The 22,695-nt window shown below is 46.7% G+C and overlaps 1 protein-coding gene across 8 annotated transcripts in view; it reads right to left on the minus strand.

The window, feature by feature from the left end:
- The window catches only part of REV3 (recovery protein 3), a 48,691-nt gene that overhangs the window by 6,816 nt on the left and 19,180 nt on the right, over positions 1 to 22,695 (minus strand). For 6 of the 8 annotated variants that reach the window (XR_015267661.1, XM_086810449.1, XM_086810454.1 and 3 more), the window contains exons 11-16: positions 3,969 to 5,451; positions 3,125 to 3,852; positions 2,878 to 3,035; positions 2,201 to 2,789; positions 1,879 to 2,025; positions 801 to 1,076 (exon numbers count right to left, since the gene is read on the minus strand). Coding sequence is in view for 6 of the 8 variants with exons in the window: in XM_086810449.1 (XP_086666575.1) it covers positions 801 to 1,076; positions 1,879 to 2,025; positions 2,201 to 2,789; positions 2,878 to 3,035; positions 3,125 to 3,852; positions 3,969 to 5,451 (3,381 nt within the window). In the remaining 2 variants the exon portion in view is untranslated. The remainder of the gene's footprint in view (positions 1 to 800; positions 1,077 to 1,878; positions 2,026 to 2,200; positions 2,790 to 2,877; positions 3,036 to 3,124; positions 3,853 to 3,968; positions 5,452 to 22,695) is intronic. The other 2 variants (XR_015267662.1, XM_086810451.1) reach the window with 1 other exon arrangement.

The following is a 22,695-nucleotide window of genomic DNA, read 5'->3' on the forward strand; positions in this document are numbered from 1 at the left end:
TCAATGCTACCATCTACTTTGCGTTTTAACTTGTAAACCCACCAATCGAGTCAGCACCCATGCCACCTCATCTTTCAAAGAAACATCCTAGCCGATCGAATATCCCAAATGCCTGACCAACTAACTAGTTCGAACAATCTGACCTAGCCAAAGATTAGAATGCCAAAGATAGTGGCGAACAGATAACAGCTTTGACTTTCGAAAATTGACATGCAACCTAGCTGCCAACCCAATCACATTTCGCATTTTGGGTCCAAAGCCCATCCGATCCATCACCCCACCTTTGAAGTCCCAATGGACAGTGTCAAATGCCTTAGCAATATCCACTTGCACGATCAGGACATTCTGGTCAGTGTACTTGGCATACTCAATACCATTTATGACGTATCAAGCTCTGATAATCCTTTGTAGGTGACCACAGCAATACATGAGTCATTTGTGCCCCAAAGTACAATGGCAATTTTTCCAATAGCATTTGCTTAAAACGGGGCTCAAAACACAAAACCTCATAACACTAGTTGGGCGGGCACGATGCTCGCTGTACACTGCAATAGGCTGCAAAGAACTGGAAGCCATTACGAAAAGGAAGAAAACGCAGCTACTCCTACCCACGCACTTTTTTTCTGCTCCTGCACGCACAGTCACTGTTGTTCTTGCTACATACACATGCACATGCATGCGCGCAAACACACCCACACACACACACACACACCACACACACATATATATATATGTATTTTCTAAGGATCTTGCTATAGACCATCAGATATATAAGTTTTCCAAAAGAAACGCATTGTGACCTTATCAGACGCAAACATGATACCGTTGGGTGTGAAAGTCAAGCAATCCTTCAGATCTTTTAAAATCCTGGGTCCCAAATCCAATGATGTGACACCCAAAACTTTTGGATTATCAGGTACAACTTTCCCTAAGCAAGTTGAAAAGCACAGATTGTAGGCAATCATCATAGATGGGTACAGAGATTGGAAGTCCAACACAACCACTGGATCTGTATAGAATCTTGATTCTGGCTCCATTACAAGTGGCAGACATTGCATTGCTGGTTGTGATGCCACCTGCACAGAGATGCACAAGATGTTTTGTGATTATCAAGACTTGTGCTCTAAAAATTAGCTATAGAAAGACCTTTGCCTTCATGGGCTACAGAGGATGGCGATGTGGTGCACAGATATGCATTGTGATTATCAAGACTTGTGCTCAAAAAATTAGCTATAGAAAGACCTTTAACTTCATGGGCTACCAAGGCTGGCAATGTGGGGGGTGTGGGTAACTTCGAAAAAAAGAAAAACGACTATTGTTCAGTTCAACAGGCACAAATATGAAAGCAACATGATATAAATATGTAAAATAAGCAGCTCTAGTTACAAGTGCTTTGTTTGGCTGTGTGATCGTATGAGTGTTTCTCCAGTCGCTGTGATGAATACTTGCCCTGCTCACTCATATGGACAAAAATAGAAACACACTTAACAGACTCCTCTTCAAATTAATTTAGAAGAGACCCCTTTGGGAAAGGTATATGAACATCTCGCATGCAGCAAGTTTTATTACATAATGTCAACCTGATTGACCTCTTGGCACTGGAACCATTCAAACTCCTTGTTCAAGAACATTAACACAATTTACACCTTTTAACACAAGCTACACCAGACGAGTTTGCTGATCAAAATGCTTATAAGAGCTACAAGTGAGGCTTAACTTGAATCAAAATGTGTCTGTGTCCGACGTGCACTCGCGCATGCACTCACACACACAGACATGCCCAGCAGCTCAAAAGACATGAACATGTTTGATCAAACCTAAATAAGCCTACACACCACACTTGCCATAAGCTATCAAAAGTCATGCTGGGGCACTCACTTGTTGCCTGCTTGGAGAAATCAAAAGATAATTTTGAGAGTGTGCGATTCTGAGCATCATAGACTCAACTCGATATTGGGAGCCACGAGACAGCACAGAGAAAAAATCAATGCCAAACACACGGGCAAGCTCTGAAGTGCGGTTAATCTGATAAGAAGGTCAAACCTTGATTAGTTGATTGGCATGACAATATGGGCACAGAGCTCTTGAGCTTGGACGGGTACTATTACCCATCCACTTAGCTACTTGCCCGCTTATAATTTTCATTATCTCTAAACACCATAAGAGATTGGATGTCAACAAGAAAACTTTCATGACCTACCAAATCAAGCTGATCTATTATTTGCAGATTTAATCTTGCTCTATCCATGCAGTATTCTATGCAAAGATGCTGCTTTCTCCCAGAGCCACTTGAGAACCACTGTGTCAATGTGCGCCAAGGAATCAAAGGTACTTTCCTCTTCAGAACTGCTTCGGCCACAGCTTCAAGGGTATAAATTCCCAGCTTGATTTCGCCCCGGATGATTCGCCAGAGGTTCAACACGATCCTGCCACCGACATGTATCCCGCTTCCATGTGTCCGGCCCCACTCGTCATCTATAAAGGATGCTTCTGCAATTCCCGCTTCTATACGAGCGTTGGCAAACAGATTGCATCCAATTTCCCCACCTGCTACATTTTCCATGTCATGCGGGATTGTTCTACTTACAGGTAGTCTGGAAATCTCTCTCAACAAACCTATACCAAAATTGGCGGCTCGTTCTGCTAGGAGACCCAATGAGAACCCTTGGATCTCCCATCCCACCAGCATATCTGGATCATATATCCGGATGAGCCAGACAAACATTTGCAGTAAGGAAGCCTCGTCCTTCATCATGACTACTTCACAATCAATGAGAGCATCATGGTTTCTGCACAGCAAGCTGAGACGTAAGCGCACCCTGAGATCAACTGTGCTTGCATACTAAAAGTACTGTATAACATTACAAGACAACCGACCTGCATGCTCCTCCATCCTTTTGGTCATAAAGAAGTGCTATGGTATGACTTGCAGGCAACTGACGATCACTAGTATCGTCCTGCAGAACCACTGTAATGCAATTGATTGCATCATATCTGGGATCAGGCCGCAAGTCTCCACGAGTGCTTGCAAAGACCTACATGTGCACTCACCTCTTGTCAAGCTCAAATAGAAACCAAAATACACATTCAAAAACAATGCATACAAGGCACTAATAAAATCGACCTCAACACTCATCACAGAGATTTGTTGACCGCATCCAGTGCTGGCCGGGTCTCTGAAACCAGCTTGACTAATTGGTGTGAAGTGATTTTCTGCTGCAGTGGGACCCGAGATTTGTGACATATCCCCCCTACTTCTAGATGGCTGTGCCGGCAGTTTCTCGGAGAAATTCCCTTGAAAATCAGAACCTTTGTTTGATTCAGTCCCTGTTGTAAGTTCTTGTTTCAAAGTTTGGGGGCTACTGTCAGTTGGACCTGATTCTGAACTCAGAATCCTGGATTGTTTTAAAGGTTGGCAGTTGATCTCTGCAGTGTTTGCCCTGGTGACTTCATCCGATGAAAATGGAAGCATGAATGTTTCATCATACTTGGGAGAAGAGGGTCTAAATACTTGACTCGGTTGCGATGCATCTTCTATCTCTGTCCAGCTACCCTGACTATCCCCTGTGCAGTTGCCACTCTGTTCACACACCACCTCGTTTTGTGGAGACTGACCCTTAGGCCATTGCCTTAGCCAGCCACAAACCTCATTTACTGTGGGCGGTAGCTTCGCTGGAGACAGCAAGAACAAAACAGTCCCATCATTTTGAAAATGTGAAGGTAACACTATGGAGTCATCTTCCACTGATGGTTCCCATATGTCAGTAGACGCATATGTTCTGGTCAAAGATCCCCCTTTTATATCCTTGGCAAACTGATATGGAGACAAATGTTCCACATCCTTGGACATTACTGATACCAAAAGCAAAAACAAAACAAAACAAAACAAAACAAAAAAAAGAAAGGATGTGATATTCCACATACAAACCTATGGCTTCAGAGATTTAGAAAGGGTTTAGACTAGTAACCTTCAAATACCATGCCAGCCATGACTGCAGGCTGGTCTGGTAAATCCTCTGGTTTTCCATAAAACGCATGTCCATGATCAGCCGAAGAGAGATTGTAGCTCTCAAAAGTCATACCCAGATGTTCTGCAGTCGGCGGTTTCTTGCAGAATGCTAAGGTGAAGGGTCCCTCTTTCAAACTTGGACATGAGCATGCCTCCACTTTGTCGTCTTGAGGCGGTTCAGATTTTGTACTTGATGTCGTATTAAGGCTGATTCCTTCACTCCTGTTTTTGCTATCTACTAAATCACAGTTTTCACAACCTGCTGGCAGGGCAGATGCTTTTGCAGATGCATCACGCCCAACAACATCCTCATGACAAGACATTTCAGAGCCTTGCAATGAGCTTGTAAGGTTTTTTGGGGACTTCAATGATGGATAGCATTCTTCTACAGCAAGTTCCTCTTGGGCTGTAAAACAAGGTATGGAGCTAGCAGCAAGAAGGCCTGTTTTCACAAGGGGCAGACGCCCGAATCTTGAAGGATGATCCGACAGTGGTACAGGTTTCCTCTGTGAATGATACTTGCGTTTTGCATGCACCTCTGGATATCTGGATAAAATCGATTCATTTTCCTCCAAATATCTTATCACCAATGATGAAGACGCCAAAGCATCACGACCATAACCATCTGCTGCACAAGCTCTTTTGCCTCTGACGAGACCCTCCTCTGTGTTAGCAGGATTTAAAACTGGTGATGAACCTTCTGATACCACTGTACGTGGTTGTTCTCTCTGCATTCGCTTCCTCCGCATCATATTGCGCAAAGACTGCTCTTCTATCTTCGACCTAAGCTCTAGATCTTCCTTCTGTCCCCCGTCAGAAGTGTCCAAGACATCCTCTTCATGTGAGTCTAAATTTCCTCCCTCCAGTTTGGAAACATTGGGCTCTTTGCTTGCAATAAACTGTTTCTGACGCTTTACAGAAAGTGGGCCCCATCCAACTTGTTGGTTCCTATCCCCATACACAGAAGGATCTATAATATCAAGGAATGTATTGCCTGACTTGGATGCTTTTTTCCGTTCACCAATCAATGTATGTTCTCGTTCTTTTGGCTTCACCCCCATAACTTCTTGAACAGGCATTTCCTCCTCACAAGAACCATCAAACTGCGGTATCCCAGCCATAACATCTCCCCTTTTTGCTCCTACAAAGCCTGAGAATACATCAACCTCTTTATTGGTTACTTCTTGAGGAGGTGACCCTCCAGCTTGCCGTTCCCCTGCATCTTCTTCTAAACATTCGATAATTGCTTGGCACTCTTGTTGGGAACAGAGTTCATAATCTGAAATAGCTTTTGCTAGAGCTTCGTCTGCACACTGGAATACTTGACTCCATGATGTTTCCTCGTCCACTTTCTCGTGGTCGCTTTCATACCCTGTCAGAGTATCGTCTTGCTGTGAACTTATCATCCATCTCAAAAGCTCCACTGCCTCCTCATCTGTGTCCTACCAAAAATCAATGAAAATCGTCTCTCTCTCTCTCTCTCTCTCTCTCTCTCTCTCTCTCTCTCTCTCAGTTTTACCACCTTGAGCACCATGTCACAGCGGCCCATGAGGGATGTATTAGGGTGATATGAGAGCTCTCTACTCATGTACCTAGATCAGATTATATAGTTCTAGATTTTTGTTATCTTTATTTATTACTATTTTGTACCCAGGATGATGTACCTCATGGATATGATGTAACCTTTTGGTCTCATAGGTCATTTTGGCCTTTTCAAGACGTTAATATAACTCTCTCTCTCTCTCTCTCTCTCTCTCTCTCTCTCTCTCTCTCTCTCTGCCTGCCCGCCATCTGATCTGCCCTGCTTTGTGCGCACCCACCAGCACGCAGCGCCCTCTGCCTGCCCGCCATCCGATCTGTCCTGCTCTTTGCACACTCACCTACGCGCAGCATGCTTGCCTCCTCTATGCGTAGGCACTGAGTCCGCCTCCCTTTTCCCACCCACTCACCCACCTACGCACCCACCCTTGCTCAAGGCCCCAAGGCAGCAACTAGGGGGAAACATGTCTCAATCCCAGGAGGGAGAACAGGATGGTGAAACAATCTTTCACACCCCCACAAAGGCACCAAATGCCTACCGTAGAAGACTGAGGGAAGGGATCATGTCCCCTGGCTCTCAAAGGCTTGCAAAGATGGCCCAACGAGATGAGGCCCTTTATGAGGAGAGACAGTTGCACATAAGGACATAGATGAGCTCCATGCGACAAGAGCTTGAAAAGGAATGGACTGAGCAGATGCATGCCCAAAAGAAAGTGATATACGAAACGCTGAAGGAAGAAAGATATGCCCAATTGAAGGGAGAAATGCAAGCTCAAGTACGGGTTGAGATGGAATTAGCCCAAGCCTTGATGCTGGAAGGATGACATGCTCCGGGACATTGGCACAACGGTTGCATCGTACGAAGGCACCTTGAAGACATGTATGGCTAACCGCGAAAAAGACATCACAAAAATGCAAAACACTTTGAAATCATGTAAGCCAAAAGTGTCTGCAGGTGAGAAGGAAATGCATTCATGGGCTGAAATTGCCAGTGCCACAAAGAAACAAATTGAGGAAGTCAGCCCATGGATTGAAGTAGTAAAGAAGCAGTCAATAAAGTAGAGGTGATGAATGCTACATTGAAAGAGGAAGCCAAGAGACGGCCACGTGCCTTACATGTACGCTGGGAAGATAAGGGAAATCCCCAAGGGATGCAAAAGCTCTTGCAACAAAAATTGGAGCCATTGATATACCCATTGCTGGAGCATGGCAAGTAGACAGAGATGAAACCAGGGTGAAGATATTGATAATCAAGTTTGGTGACTTGGAGAAGAAGAAGGCCTTCCTCTCCAAAAGGATGGCCCTTAAGGGGGAAAAGATTTATTTGGATGAGGACCTTACACCGGCACAAATAGCACACCGGAAGGAACACATACCGCGTGTGCTTGAGGCAAGGAAAGAGGGGAAATGGGCGGAATACAGAGATGGCTGAGTCATCATTACGGAGAGGAGGCCCGCCTGACAGGGCGCGGCCTATGAGACCTTGCGATTCACACTGTGGAATTGCAATGGAGCCCTTAGAACCATAGTAGCAGGGGAACCCCGTTTCCCCCCATGGGGAACGGTGGAATGCATTCCCCCATGGCCAACATGAAGGGAACGATGGAAACGGCGCTTAGGAACGTCCAAGTGGCGGAACGGCTGTGGAACGCCAGACAGAACGTTGGGCTGCCATTCCCCCACGTGGAAACGATGACATGGATTATTATTTTTTTAAATACAACCCGATGCCCGTACTGCTTTGCGTGTATTGCTGTCGCCGACCTGCAGCCTGCCCATACTGCTATCGCCAACCTACGTACTGTTGTCGCCGACCTGCGTACTGCTGTCACCGACCTACGTACTGCTGTCGCCTGCCTGCCCGTACTACTGTGTACCAAGCAATACGTCTAGCCGACCTGCACAGTGCAGCCTGCTGCAGCTGCCAACCAGTCTTGACCCCTGAGTTGCCCCAGCCTCCAGGCCCCGAGCCCATGCAAGTTGCCATGTACAATGTACACTGGTGACTGTACACTACAATCTACTACAACTTACAAGTCTACAACAGTAGTACATACTACACTCAGCACCGTGCCTGGTACCAGCCTACAAGCAGCAACAGTGCACACTGCAACCCGCCTAGGCCCTATGCAACAGAGTGATCAAGACTCAAGTTCAAGTTTACATCTTTACAAGGCAAGGCAGCAAGCTTTTCTCTTTCTTCTCTCTCTCTTTCTCTGTTTGAAGTTTGAACTTTTGGTCTTTTAAAAATTACCTATGTCACTGTTCAAACTTCACAGTCTGGACTACAAAGTCTCTCCCCATTAAACAATAGACAGAAAAAGGACTCATTTCTCTGTAATGGTTAACTTTGAAAGTCTATTCAACTTTTTGCCTGAATTTGCAGAAATCGTGGCTTACTCGGGTTCAATGCGATCGGCTTCGAATGCTACTTGGTGGGATGAAGTTGAAAGGCTAGAAAGGTATTCATCAAAGGGAGGTGCGTACATCTTCCCCATGTCTACTGAAGTAAGATGCATCAATTGCCGGTTTCTTTCATGCACATGCTTTCTCCTCTTCACTTGGGTACTTTGCCAAAAGCTCTCTACGCATTTCAGGTGTTGTCCTTGGGCATTTGTTCACTTGTGCTTTTGAGATGGACAGCAGTATGGAGGACTTGGGAGCTTTGCATTTTCCCAAGATTTGCAGCCTATGGGTGCAAGCTCCGGCAAGGAGCAAACCTTGGGAGCAGCTTGGAATCCCCGCAAGAAAGAGAGGGTAGATGCAGCTGTTGCAAGGTTCTTTTATCATGATCATGTAGCATTCAATGTTGCCAGGTCTCCATATTTCATTGAAATGGTCCAAGAGATTGCACGGTATGGCCCAACATACAAGCCTCCTTTGTATGAGACACTACGCACCACCTTGTTGCAAAAGGAGAAAGCTGCAATTGAATGTGCTTTAGAGTCTGTGCATGAAAGTTGGGCAAAGAATGGTATGTCACTTATTGCAGATGGCTGGAGTGACTCGAAAAAGGTCCATTCATGGCATGGTTGCTTATACTCGAGGAAGAATGCAATTCATTTCCTCTCATGATGCTTCTGGGACTGGAAAACTACAGATCAGCTTGTGGAAGAGTGGGCCGAAGGTATTGAGAAAGTTGGACCAGAGAATGTTATTCGATTCTTAGCTGATGGTGAGGCAACAAATAGAGCAGCTGGTCTTAAGCTTGAAGATAGGTATCCGCATATCACATTTAGTCCATGCTTTGCTCATTGTTTGAGCAACTTATTGAAGGATGTTGGCAACTTGCCATGGGTTGATCCACACATTCAAAAAGGCAAGGAGATAATAAGCTTCATTCAAAACCATCAGTTTATTTTGAATGAATTCCGCAAAAGATCGCCCAAAAAGGATCTCTTGAAGTACTCAAAGACACGCTTTGGTTATAACTTTCTCATGATGAAGAGGTTATCCAAAGTGCACTTGCCTTTGAAGCAGTTGGTTGTATGCAATGACTGGATGGAATGGGCTCTTTCTCGGTCAAGAGCCGGCATAGAGGTTGCAAGAACCATACAAGACTTCACATTTTGGGATGAAGTCAACACTATCAATGCTATGATGAAGTCGATCATGCGCTTGATGCGGATTGCAGATGGACGGGAGCCATGCATTGGCAAGGTTTATGAGGAGGCTGACTGAATGATCAAGAAAATAGGGGAAATGGGCTTGTCTGATGAGAAATATGCAGAGGTTCAAGAATTATGTGAAGCACGATGGAATGGTTATCATTCTTCTATGCATGCTGATGCGTATGTCTTGGATCCCGAGTTCCAAGGATGTGGACAATAGGCCGATGATGAGGTGATGGATGGTTGGGAGACAGTGCTTTCTAGGCAGGTTAGTGATGCAGATAAACGAAGGTTGGTGAAAGACCAACTTGGATTTTATCGCAGCAAGTTGGGAAGGTTTGGATCGGCTGATGCACAGAGAGATAGGTTTAAGATAGGGGCTGCTTTATGGTGGGAGGATTATGGGGCTTGTACACCACAGCTTCAATCATTGGCATTAAGGATCTTGTCTCAAGGTGCAAGCTCCTCTCCAATTGAGCAACTATGGCGTGTGTTTGGCCATGTTGCATCCAAGAAGAGGAACAAATTTGGGACAAAACAAGTCAATGACTTGATTTTTGTAAGTGCTAATTCGCGCTTGCTTGGGGATATGGCTTCTCCCAAAGCAGAGAAGTTTATACTGCTTGATGAGGAGTCCTCGGATGATGAGCAGACACATGGACTTGCAGATCCTGGTCAGGATGGGGTTGAAGATTTGGATGCTGCAGATGTTGGTCTTGATGATATGGCTTTCTTGGATGACATAGATGATAGTCTCCTTGATGGCATCACTGGCAGTAGCCATGCATGATATCTCCTTACTATTTGCATGTCACCTTGAGGCTTGGACTCTGGACTTGGGTTGTTTCTTTTATCTAGGCCGTGGGCCACATTTTGTGCTTTTTGTCACTTATGTCATGTATGATGTCACATGTGGGCTAATTTATTTTGACTTGTGAGATCTGTTCACTGTTAGTATCTAGCCATGCAAATTGTGTGGTACACTAATTTGGTTATATAAATGAGCATTGTATGTTAAGATTTATGTCATTTCTAGGAATTATCTAGGTCGTTCCCCGTTCCCGTTCCCCCCTTTTTCCCGTTCCCGTTCCCCTGGTGGTGCTTTCATTCCGTTCCCGTTCCCATTCCGTTGCTACTATGCTTAGAACAGATGCAGGATACTTTGAGGATACTTTCAGACACAGTGATATTGCTATGTATACGAAGACCCATCGGTGCACAAACAAGAGGCTTCTTGATGTGCGGTGTTATAGATAGGAATCAGTGTTCCGCCCTCAGCCACGCACAGTGGGAGGTACTAGAGGATCTGGAGGAGTGGCAGTACTTTTCAAGGACAAGCTTCGTGACAAAATACATGTGGTACATAGAGATGCAGATGCGAGGTACGTGTGGGTCTGAGTATGCAGAGAGGGGCTCCGTGAGCTATATGTGGCGGTATGCTACTTTCCCCTAGCCCACTCCAGGTTTGCACCATCAGGAGAGTCGTCCTATACTCCACTATATGATGATATCATGAGGTTTGCCAACATGGGAGACATATTACTATTGGGAGACTTTAATGCACGTACAGGCACAGAGCAGACAGAGCTATATGATACTCAGGAGGCTATGTACCGGGAGATCACAGCAGAGGATGTAGGGTTGCAAAGATCAGCACAGGATGAGGGGGAGATTACAGATTATGGCAGGCATTTTCTCACACTTGGGAGTGCACATGTGTTGGTCATATACAATGGCCTATCGAGATGGCAGGGATCAGATGCTCTCACACACTGAACTCTAAAGGGGGAGCGAGCACAGTGGACTACTTGATGGGATCTCCTTAATTGATACCTGAAGTGGAGGGTTTCACGATTTCCAGTCGGCCCATTGGCATAGCAACCGATCATGCATACCTGAGTTTCACACTAGTAGGTAGATCCCCGAGAGATGGGCCAGCCACTCATCTACCTAGGTACCCGAGATATCAGTTTATACGTGAGACAATTGGGGTTTACCGAGATGTAGTATCTAATGGCTTGTTTGCTTTAGACCCGCATAGCCCTCTAGACGAGATTACGAGAGGATTGGAGCATGATGGTGCAGGCGCGTGTGTGAAACGTGCCTTGAGGCGTCATCAGCTGCGACAGGATGCTCAGCGGTTCAGAGATGCGGGCCACGTAGTCGAGTGGTGCTCCCAACATTTGTGTGGGAGTGCAGCATCATCGTACCCCAAACGTGATGCTCGGATGAGTATCGTGAAACATGGGCACAGCTACAGCGTGAGATTGCCATTGGTACTCACACACATACACAAGCCAGGATGATCTTTCAACGCCTTGTCCGGAGGAAGAAACGAGCCTACCTGGCTAAGTTAGAGGAGGAGATCTACCAACTCTTCCCCGGGAAGGGCATGGAAGATGTTTCAGGAGAGACAACCTGGTACTCCAATTACTGCACCTGAGGCATGGCATGCTTATGCTAGAAAGCTATATGATGCACCAGGACAACCCCCTACCCCCCTCCACTGGGAGCCAGACTGGCTAGCAACACCTTTTTTACTATGCTGATGGTGCTAGATGTGATAGACAAGTTACAGAATGGAAAGGCACAGGATCATGATGGGCTAGTTGGAGAGCACTTCTCATATGCACGCGATACTTTGGCTCCACTGATTGTACATGCGTTTAATCGTGCCATTTGTAAGGGTTTCCCGGCAAGCTCGACAGAGCATATCATTGTGCCACTCTTTAAGAGTGGGGACCCATGGTACCAGGCAACTCTAGGACGATCATGATTGGTCATTACTTGGCCAAACTATATGGCTCTATATTGGAGTCGGAGCTAAGCCACTGGGCAGAGAGGCATGGTCATCGAGCACAAGGCCAGGTCGGCTTCAAGAGAGGATTTACTACCTTGGATTACATACTGACACTTCGGGCACTTATTGAAGAGGGCAGGGCACAGAAGAGAAGGATATACTGCTGCTTTGTGGACTTCCGCAAAGCCTTCGATACCATACCACGTGCCAGGCTTATGCACAGATTGCATGACATTGAGGTACCTAAGGATATGCATTGGGGGATACATGCTTTGTATGAGTCTGTGACAAGCAGAGTCCGAGCTCCATGCGGACTATCCGATATGGTGACCAGCACAATAGGGGTGAAGCAGGGATGCCCGCTATCACCCACCCTCTTTGGATTGTACATTGATGTGGTCTCCGATTATGTAGACAGATGGGGAGGCCCAAGGGCATGCCTGGCAGAGGTGTTGATACCCATCTTGTTATATGCTGATGATATTGTTCTAATCTCAGACTCTCTGGAGGGATTACAAAGACATCTGGATGCATTACAGGCATTCTGTGTAGATAGAAATCTAACAATGAACCTTGGGAAAACCAAGGTTATGGTGTTTAACACCACACAGGCATGGGTGACAAGATCAGAGCCTCAGTTCACTTTCCAAGGGGAGCCGGTTGAGTACGTCAGGTCATGTCTATTTGGGAGTTACTTTCACAGGACCGCGTTTCTCCCTGAAGAAGGCAGCAGCAACTAGATTAGCTCGAGGGCATGCAGCCTTGGGGGCACTTGAGAGGCAGTGTGCACACATACAGTTTCAGGAGCCGCGCACCAAATTGTGGCTATTTGATACACTTGTCACACCGACCCTCCTGTACGGAGCTCCAATTTGGGGGCCCGGCATACATCACATATCTCAGAGAGAGACGGATGAGGGATGGAGGCATATGAAGAGACCACTGATTATGATGATTGCCCACATGATTCGGAGCAAATCATCGGTACCACATGAGATTGTTCAGGCTGAGCTGGGTGCCGCACCAGTAGTGACCGAGGCCCTATTCCAAGCAGTTACCTTTTTACAGCGGCTATGGGAGCTCCCTCAGCAAAGGTACTCCCAATCGGCATTGACCTCATCCATACAGTTGGCAGAGGATGGAGATACTCATTGCTGGTATGCTCATATGAGATCATGATTTGACCTACATGGTTTGCGGTTAGAGGTACTCCCACCCTTTCAGTACAGCCTGGATTGTCCATTTTTGGATCTCACCCGCTCAAAGTAGAACTGCGTGATTAGGATGGATATCGTCAGAGTGGACACAGAGAGGACATAGACTAGTCCCCTTGAGCCCTTAAGCACGAAAATGGCTCATTACAAGAGCCATTTTCCTCTCACCAGATGATTTTATCACCCGCCCAGCGTACATGGATACACACCTATCACATGGGATACGTTGTGCCATTGGACAAATCCGGACCTCATCACACCAGCTGCGGATTGAGACAAGGCGATATGTGCATCAGATCTCGATGACCGCATTTGTCAGCTATGCTACCAGGAGGCAAAGACAGAGGAGCACTACATTTGCCGATGTACACTCTATTATGAGATCCAAGGGAGATATCACTGCCTTTCCAAGAGGGTTTTGGGCCGTTGCGCAGGGTCATGGAGTTTGAGGATCAGAGATGCCTGGGATTGTTCCTAATTGAGCTCAAGAGACACAGAGAGACCCTCTTGGCAGACAGGAGACCGAGCCATGATGTACCTAGACAGAGAGAAACCGATCCCGTCAAGTGGGAAAAGACTCCGTTGGACACCCACACGCGTAATAGCACAACTTAATTATCACAATTTGAATGGACAACTTAATAACAACTGAAAGTTAAAATGAAATGAAATGTTGATAGATGGACACCAGCACTGGGGCCATAACGGGCCGACCCCCCCCTCAATATATGATATATTATTGGGAGTATTTAACAAATACAATGCTCCATGGGTTCAATGAACCAGATGATGTCCATGTACAACTGAGATGAATACAGTACCAAACAAAAGACTCGAAGTAGACGTTCGAAGGAGTGTGACCCACTTGAATGATCAAGTCTCTACGGTCCTGTGCCTTCACTGGAATCCGCGGAGAGCGCCCCACTGGTGTTCCACGACCACGCACAAACAGGCGCTCCCGTACTAACGCCTGGCTCTCCCGATCTCGGCACCCATGGATCGTGGTTCTCCAAAAGCTTGGACTACCCGGCACCGAACGGGTGTTAGCGGTATAGAGAGAATCCTTTATCAGATTTACAACAAAATCCTTTACTTAAATCTGAATCCACTTGCTTGTAGCTCGCTAATGGAAGACAAATACCCAAGGCGTTTGTGTGCAGCTACTTGAGAGGGACACCAGGGCACAGCACCCTATCGAGGAGGATGAGGAGCAGCTGCCTGTGGAGAAGGTGTAGCCACCTGAAGAGGGGAGATGCCGCCTATGGAAGGGAGGCGCAGCCGCCTGCTATGCAGGACGCAGCCGCCTGCTGTGGAGGAGGCGTAGCCGCCTGCAAGGGGAGGTTGAGGAGGCGCAGCCTGCTGTGAGAGGCGCTGCCGCCTGGAGAGTGGAGAGGAAACCTAGCTGCAGCCACCTGTGGGGTGGCGCAGCTGCCTGCAGGGTTAGAGGGCAGCCTGCTGGAGAGCAAGCGCAGCCACCTGCAGAAGGCACAGCCGCCTGCTGTGGAGGAGGTGCAGCCTGCTGGGAAAGCACAGCCGCCTGAGGGATGCTGAAACCGCCTGGCTGCAGGAGCACAGCCGACTGCTATGGCCGCCTGCAGAGGAGGGGGCAGCCCCACGCAGTCTGTAGAGGAGAGTGCAGAAGCCGCCTGTAGCGTAGAGGGAGTAGTCGCCTTTGGAGTGGAGAGGCGCAACACCCTGCAGAGTGGGTGTGCAGCCGCCTGAGAGCCAATGAGGAGGAGATGATCGCCGGCTCTATTTTCAAACGGGTGGGGTGGTCGCTCCCTTTTGTAGAAGTTGGAGAGGAAGCACACGACCCCAGCTGGCCGGCTCCCCTAGCTTGCATGGGGGCGGCCAGTTTCAAGGTGTGGTGTGGGTAGGTGGCCATGCACCCACCCCCACACACATGAAGGGTTAAGTGTGGGGTTTCCCTCCCCACCTTGGCCCACACGTGGGTGCCCATAATGGGTGCCCACTTTTAAATGAATGTGAACTTACAACCTTATAAATTTAAAGGTTAGAAATAAAACTATTAAACAAACAAGTGCAATACACTTACCACCTGTTCACACACAACAAAACTCATCACAGAGCAAACTTCACGACTCACTGGCAAGCGTCCCCGCTCAGTAAGTGGCACGTCAAACAGGCAAACACAAGAATACAAGTCATGCGAAAATAGTTCCAAACGTGCAAAACATGAATGCATGTGCAAATAGTATCATGGACATATCTCCCATTCATGGAACAAGTACAAAACATCTGTTGGGCACAAAAATGGCACGACAAAAAACATAAATCCCGGTCTTCCTATGGAGTGACAGTCCCATAGGTAAGACACAGATCCAGGCATGAGTGACAATCCCATAGGCAAGACACGGCACAAATACTGGCTCTTCCATGGCGTGACAATCCCATGGATAGAACACAGTCCACGTCATACACGAGTGGCACCAGTCTGGCTCCCGTCCATACGACACCATCCTGCTAACACACGGGTGGCACCAGTCTGGCTCCCGTCCATGTTAAGCAAAAATACTGGCCTCTTCACATGAGACACCGGCCTGGCCTCAAGTGAACGAGACACAAATCTGGAGATGGACCAAATGGTCGGCCAATTGGTGACACAGAGGATCCTGACAGATTTCTTCAACACCAGCACCAGCAACCCAGCCCACACACCTCATGAGGCCTCCTCCATCGGGCCATCAGGGCACCAACTGTGTGGGAGAAGGAAGAATTAGGGTTAAGAGTTCATGTGTGGGAGACATACACAGAGAGAACAAGGGGGAGAGAGAGAGAGAGAGTTGTGGGGATAAGTCAACTCATGATGATATGAGTGTGTGACTCCCCTATCACACATGTATATTGCACTAGTACACATAGTGCACTTAGTACATTAAAAGTACTAAGTGTACTATGTACTATAACTTATGGGCTTGTACACACTATAAGGGTGGGCATAACGCCTTTACCCCAACAACCTCCCACTTAAAGGCAAAGTGCCCTTAAGGAAAGGAAAAGGAAAAATCAGCATGTACATGATAATATACAAGGCCATATCAAGGCTGAAACTGGCCTCATCCAATGCCCATCAAGTGTCTGCAATGAGCAAATCGCTCCGGAGGCAAACTCTTTGTCAACAGATCAGCCGGGTTGTCATCCGTATGAATCTTAACAAGCTGAATTTGCTTGTTCTCTATCACCTCTCTGATGAAGTGATACTTCACATCCACATGCTTCGTCTTTGCATGAAAGACAGGGTTCTTTGCCAACTGGATGGCACTCTGACTGTCACAATGCAACAATGGAACATCCCCTGTATAGCCCAAATCAACCACTAACCGAGATAGCCATAATGCCTCCTTGCAAGCCTCTATGGCTGCAATATACTCGGCCTCTGTAGTAGATAAGGCAGTGCACTTCTGCATCCTGGATATCCATGACACAGCACCTCCTGTGAATGTAAACACATAACCGGTAATAGACTTCCGGTTATCTGGATGACCGGCATAATCCGAATCCGTGTAACCATGCACTAATGCATCCTGTTTGCCAAAGCAAATGCACATATCCTGTGTGCCTTTCAGGTATCTCATGACACCTTTCACTGCTTCCCAATGCTTCTTGCCAGGGTTGGCCATGTATCTAGAAACCACTCCCACTGCAAATGCAATGTCCGGCCTAGTAGCAACCATGGCATACATGAGACTGCCACAAGCTGAAGCATACGGAATCTTGGCCATATCAGCCCTGTCTCTATCCGACTGTGGGCTGTCCATAGCACTGAGTTTCACATATGGAGGCAAAGGAGTACTAGTCTTCTTCCCCCCGTCCATATTGAACCTTTGCAAAACTTTGCCAATGTATTCCTTCTGAGACAAATACAACACATGCTGATTTCTGTCCCGAAGTATCCGCATACCCAAAATGTGATTTGCATCACCCAAATCCTTCATATCAAAGGTTTGATGCAGCCTCTGCTTCAAGGTATCCATCTCCTTACGAGATTTCCCGGCAATCAACATATCATCAACATACAAGATGAGGATCAATAGACTGCCATCCAAAGCTTTCTTGGTGTACAAGCAGTGATCTATGTCACTTCTCCTGAATTTCTGGGATTTCATGAATGTATCAAATTTATGATACCATTCCCTTGGTGCCTGTTTGAGCCCATAAAGACTCTTTTTCAACTTGCATACAAGCTTCTCCTTTCCACTCACTGCATAACCCTCTTGGCTGCTGCATATATATCTCCTCATGGAGATCACCGTGAAGAAAAGCAGTCTTCACATCCATCTGAATCAAGTCCAGATCATCATGCGCAACCAAAGCTAACACAGCTCTAAGTGTGGTCACTTTAACCACTGGAGAGAAGATCTCATCAAAATCCACACCATATTCCTGCTTGAAGCCCTTAGCCACTAACCTGGCTTTGTATCTTGGCTTTGCATCTGGTGCAACTTTGAGCCTGTATACCCACTTGCATGGCAAAACTTTCTTGCCTGCTGCAGGCAAATGCACCAACTTCCATGTTCCATTTTTGTGCAGAGAATCCATCTCTGACTTCATGGCACGCTCCCATAGAGCTTTGTCTGCCCTCTGTAAAGCCTCTTTGTAACATGAGGGCTCCCCACAGTCAGTGAGCATCAAGTAGTCAACCCCTGGAACAAACCTGTCAGGGGCTCTGGAGGGTCTAGTGGACCTCCGTACCCAATGACCATCATTTGCAGGTTGCTGTCCAGCCTGCATATCACCCATTGGTGGCTCCTGTTCCATGCCATAAGGCTGAAATATCATGCCCGGTATCTCCTCTGACTGTGGTATATCCATAGGGATATCTTCTGCCATCTCTGGCTGTCCATTTGGACCATTTTCAGCACCATTTAAGGGCTGGTTTTGCTGCTGTAATGGCTGATTTACAGCCCTTGGTTGTTGTCCATGATGTCCATCATCATCAAAGATGACTCTGCTAGGCTCCTGTTGCCTTGCAGGCTCCTTATACATGCATGTTTCATCAAAAATGACATCATTGCTGCGTATAATCTTTCTATTCACGGGATCCCAAAGTCTATACCCCATTTCACCTCTGTCACCATATCCTAGGAATATGCATTTGTGAGACTTAGGATCAAGTTTGGTGCGCATTTCCCTGCGTATGTGCACGTACGCAACGCAACCAAACACTCTCAAGTGCTTGTATGACGGAGGCTTCCCTGTCCATACTTCCTCTGGCACTTTCCCACCAAGCCTCGTGTTAGGTGACCTGTTTATAAGGTGAACGGCTGTCATAACAGCTTCAGCCCAAAAACCATGAGGTAATGCAGCATGTGACAACATAGAACGGACCTTCTCCTGAATAGTCTTGTTCATCCTCTCTGCTGTCCCGTTTTGTGGAGGATCATAAGGAGTAGAGAGCTCCCTCTTGATGCCTTTAGCATCACAAAAGTCCTGAAACTGTTTGGACATATACTCTCCACCATTGTCGGAACGCAAAGCCTTCAGTGTTTTGCCAGTTTGATTCTCAACAAGAGCAACAAACTTCTCAAACACTGAGAATGTATCGCTCTTCAAACGAAGAGGATAAACCCACACCTTGCGTGTGGCATCATCAATAAAAGACACAAAGTATTTTGCCCCTCCCAAAGAAAGCTGAGGCATCTCACATACATCTGTATGCACAAGCTCTAACTGAGCATCTTTCTGTCCAAGAGCTTTCTTGTGGGGGCACTGCAGTTGCCTACCATATATACAATGCTCACAAAACTGAAAACTTGAAAACTTTAGAGAAGGCAAGTAACCCAAACGAGACAATTGCTCCATTTCCTTGACACTCATGTGTCCCAACCGGCTATGCCACATAGAGATTTCCGGCAGCTCGGTTGCATTTACATTAGCATGGTGACAAACACCTGCATGCATGAAATAAAGAGTGTCCACCTTAGAGCCTCTGGCAACAACCAGTGAACCCTTACAAATCTTCCACTTTCCACGACCAAATGTGGTCACATAATCAGCATCATCAAGCTATCCAGTAGAAAGCAGATTCTTCTTGATCTCAGGCACATGCCTGACATCATGGAGCATAAGCTGTGAGCCATCTGAAAACACAAGCCTTACATCACCTCTGCCAAGAATCTTGCATGCATGGTTATCACCCAAATAAACCACTCCTTCATTGCCAGCAGAATACCTGACAAACAATTCTCTGCAACCTGTGACATGAAAGGAGGCACCTGAATCAATGATCCATGAGTGCATACTATGACCACCTGTAAGAAGTGAATGGGCATCAAGTGAAGACGTAAATAGGACCTCATCCTCACTGTCACCTGCATGTGACACATTGATTTCTTCAATCTTGACTCCACTTTTGCCCTTTGGCTTTACATCTTTGGCTTCATCTTTCTCTTTGTCTTTGCCTTTTTCCTTTTCCTTTTGATCATTTTTCCATTTGTAGCATTGCTTTTTAATGTGTCCCTTCTTGCCACAATAATGGCATTCCAAATCCTTTTTGGAGCGAGACTTGCTCCTTCCCCGTTCTTGGCTTTTTCCCCTTTGTTGGGATCTCCCACGTGAATTCATTGCATTGGACTTTCCAACAGAGTTGTTTTTCCTGTTCATCTCTTCTTGAAGAAGAGCACCCTCAACATCTGCATATGACAGCATAGCATGCGAATTGCTAGTGGCTATCCTAAATGTGTCCCAACTCTCTGGCAAAGTGCATAACAGAAAAGTGGCTTTGAACTCATCGTCCATTGCCAACTTTTGATTAATGACCTGGCTGACAATACCATTAAACTCATTTAGATGGGCTGTCATAGACGCCCCTTCCTTCATCTGAAGACCTATGAGTTTCTTCAACCAATACACTTTGCTTTTGAGGCACTTTGTTGGACATACAAGTCCTGCAATCTCTGCCACATTCCCCAAGCTGTCTTCTCTTCACGAATGCTGAAAAGTAATGAGTCTGACACAGACAACATGATAGTAGATCTTGCCAGCTCATCCATATCTTCCCACTCTTCAGCAGTAAGAGAAGCGGGCATTACACCCCTTTCTTTGATAGGCTTGTGCTGCTTTTTCTGGAGCAACACATTGTAGCACTGGGTTTGCCAAATATCATAATTATGCGAGCCTTCAAGCTTCTTGATGTGAAGCAATGAAGAGCTCTCACCTGTGGTTGCCATAGCAATATGCAACCTGTCAATGCCTGACTCCCTGCAAAATGTGCAAACACTGCACCAAAAGCACACAAAGTGCTCACAGTTGTTCTCCCAAGCTTTATCTCCCACTGCGGAAGCACAAATGCAACTTTTCTCCCACTTTATGTGATGAAATCACCAAAATCTGGTTGCTGCAGATTTAGGACAGCACCTTAAATGTGCTCTATTGCCTTTCCAAATTACTGTACAGCAGTACTAAGTGCTCACCAATGATGTACCAAACCTATACCGGCAAGTACAGCAACTGAAATTGAACCTTTTCCTCACTCAAATCAGTGTACAGCCATGCCAAAACTTGCACAAAGCTGTGCCAAATCTGTACCAACAGGTACAGTAGCAATAAATGCTCTCCTGGCTGTCCAAATGAGTGAAAATCAGACTTTTACAGTCCCGTACACTGCATACAACAGTCCCGAACAGAAATTGGGCAAAAGCCCCTTGACTGCAAGCTGATTTTTGAGGATTCAAGGCATAAATGTCTTGCCTGCTGCTTTGCCAAGCTCAACAAGCATACGAACTTGAAAAGCCCCTTGAATTCAGATCAATTGCTGATCATACATGGTACATTGACGTACATGAAGGCATCCAAAGTCTTCACGATGCTTCCCCCTGGCCACATATACATCCAATACATGAAAGCCCCTTGATTTACAGGCACATTAAGTGCTTGTAAGGCATCAACACATTATCCACAGCATCAAATGCGATTGCCTGCATGCAAATCAACCCAATCGGCACAAAAGCCCCTTGATTTGCACTGCAATTTTGCCCAAATGTGCGATTTCTCACATCATACAGCATGTATGAGTGCTTAATTGCACAATTACATCAAAAGCCCCAAATTTCGACATCCAATTTCCTGCAAATTGATCCTGATTGTGACCAATTTCCTGCAAATTGATCCTGATTGTGACCAATGTCACCCAATTTTGCCAATTTTGCTCAAAATTGAGCAATTCGGCACCTATACCTGCTCAATTGATGATTGTACTTGCTCAATTGCAAATCCCAAAAAAAAATTGAAGCAGAATACCTTGTAATTTCTGATTTTTCTTTTTGTTGCAGAAAAGGGGGGTTTGCTGAATTTGGTGCTGCTGCAGAAATCGTGATGCAGAGAAGGGGGGGGGGGCGCTTCTGATGCTGATGCTGATGCTGATGCAGTTGCTGCTGCAGTTGTACGATGTACGGATGGCTGGGCTCATGTGGAAGCTTCCCTACGGCTGCACAGACGCTGCTGCTGTGCTGAGATAGATCATCGAGTGCAAGAAGACGTACCCCTCCGCCTTTATCCGTTGTGCGCTGGAACTCCACGCTTCGCTCTACGAGCTTGTCTCCACGATTACACGCACCAGGTATGCGCCTGCCTTCGCCGTCTCCGCCTAGCCGGCGCTACACGCGACAAGCATGTTTTTATTGACGTCGCCTCTTCGCTCACGCCCAGCAGCCAGCCTACGCCCAACGCTCACGCCCAGCAGAAGCTTGTATGTTCGCCTTCATTGGACGCCTGGCTCTCGCAGCCTGTGTTCGCCTGCCTCCCCTTCGCACTAAACGTGTAGACGCCTGGCTGTGTGCAAGGCAATGTTGGGCAGACCAGCGTGGCTGCTGGGCAGCCCACGCTCACACTGACTGGGTCACACCGACAAGCTACTTTAGCCCTCCAAGTTCCATGGAGCTACACACACACACACAGCCTGCATAGCAGAATTTGAGCCACGCTTTCCTCTTTGATGGCAGGGCGTTTCTGAAGAAACTCAGCTACAGAGGATCAAGACAGCAACCTATGCTCTGATACCAGTTGTGTGGGAGAAGGAAGAATTAGGGTTAAGAGTTCATGTGTGGGAGACATACACAGAGAGAACAAGGGAGAGAGAGAGAGAGAGAGAGTTGTGGGGATAAGTCAACTCATGATGATATGAGTGTGTGACTCCCCTATCACACATGTATATTGCACTAGTACACATAGTGCACTTAGTACATTAAAAGTACTAAGTGTACTATGTACTATAACTTATGGGCTTGTACACACTATAAGGGTGGGCATAACGCCTTTACCCCAACACCAACCACGCTCCCAGGGAGTCACCACTGATAGAGCAGTCGTCTTATGTTGTGCTCGTCGGCCACGCCCACCAAGATCCCGACCACGGCATCCTCACCATTGCCACATCAAAGCCATTATTGCTCGACATCAGAGGCGCCTACCTCGCTTCTACGACCTCTCCATTCTAGACAGCCCCATGGCGGAGATACTTGATCTGAGGAGAGGGCAGCACTTCAAGTGATCAGCATACATGGA

This window comes from Cibotium barometz, chromosome 16 (genome assembly GCF_041138505.1).
Source record: "Cibotium barometz isolate CiBa-2024 chromosome 16, ASM4113850v1, whole genome shotgun sequence".
In the NCBI taxonomy this organism is placed as follows: Eukaryota; Viridiplantae; Streptophyta; class Polypodiopsida; order Cyatheales; family Cibotiaceae; genus Cibotium; species Cibotium barometz.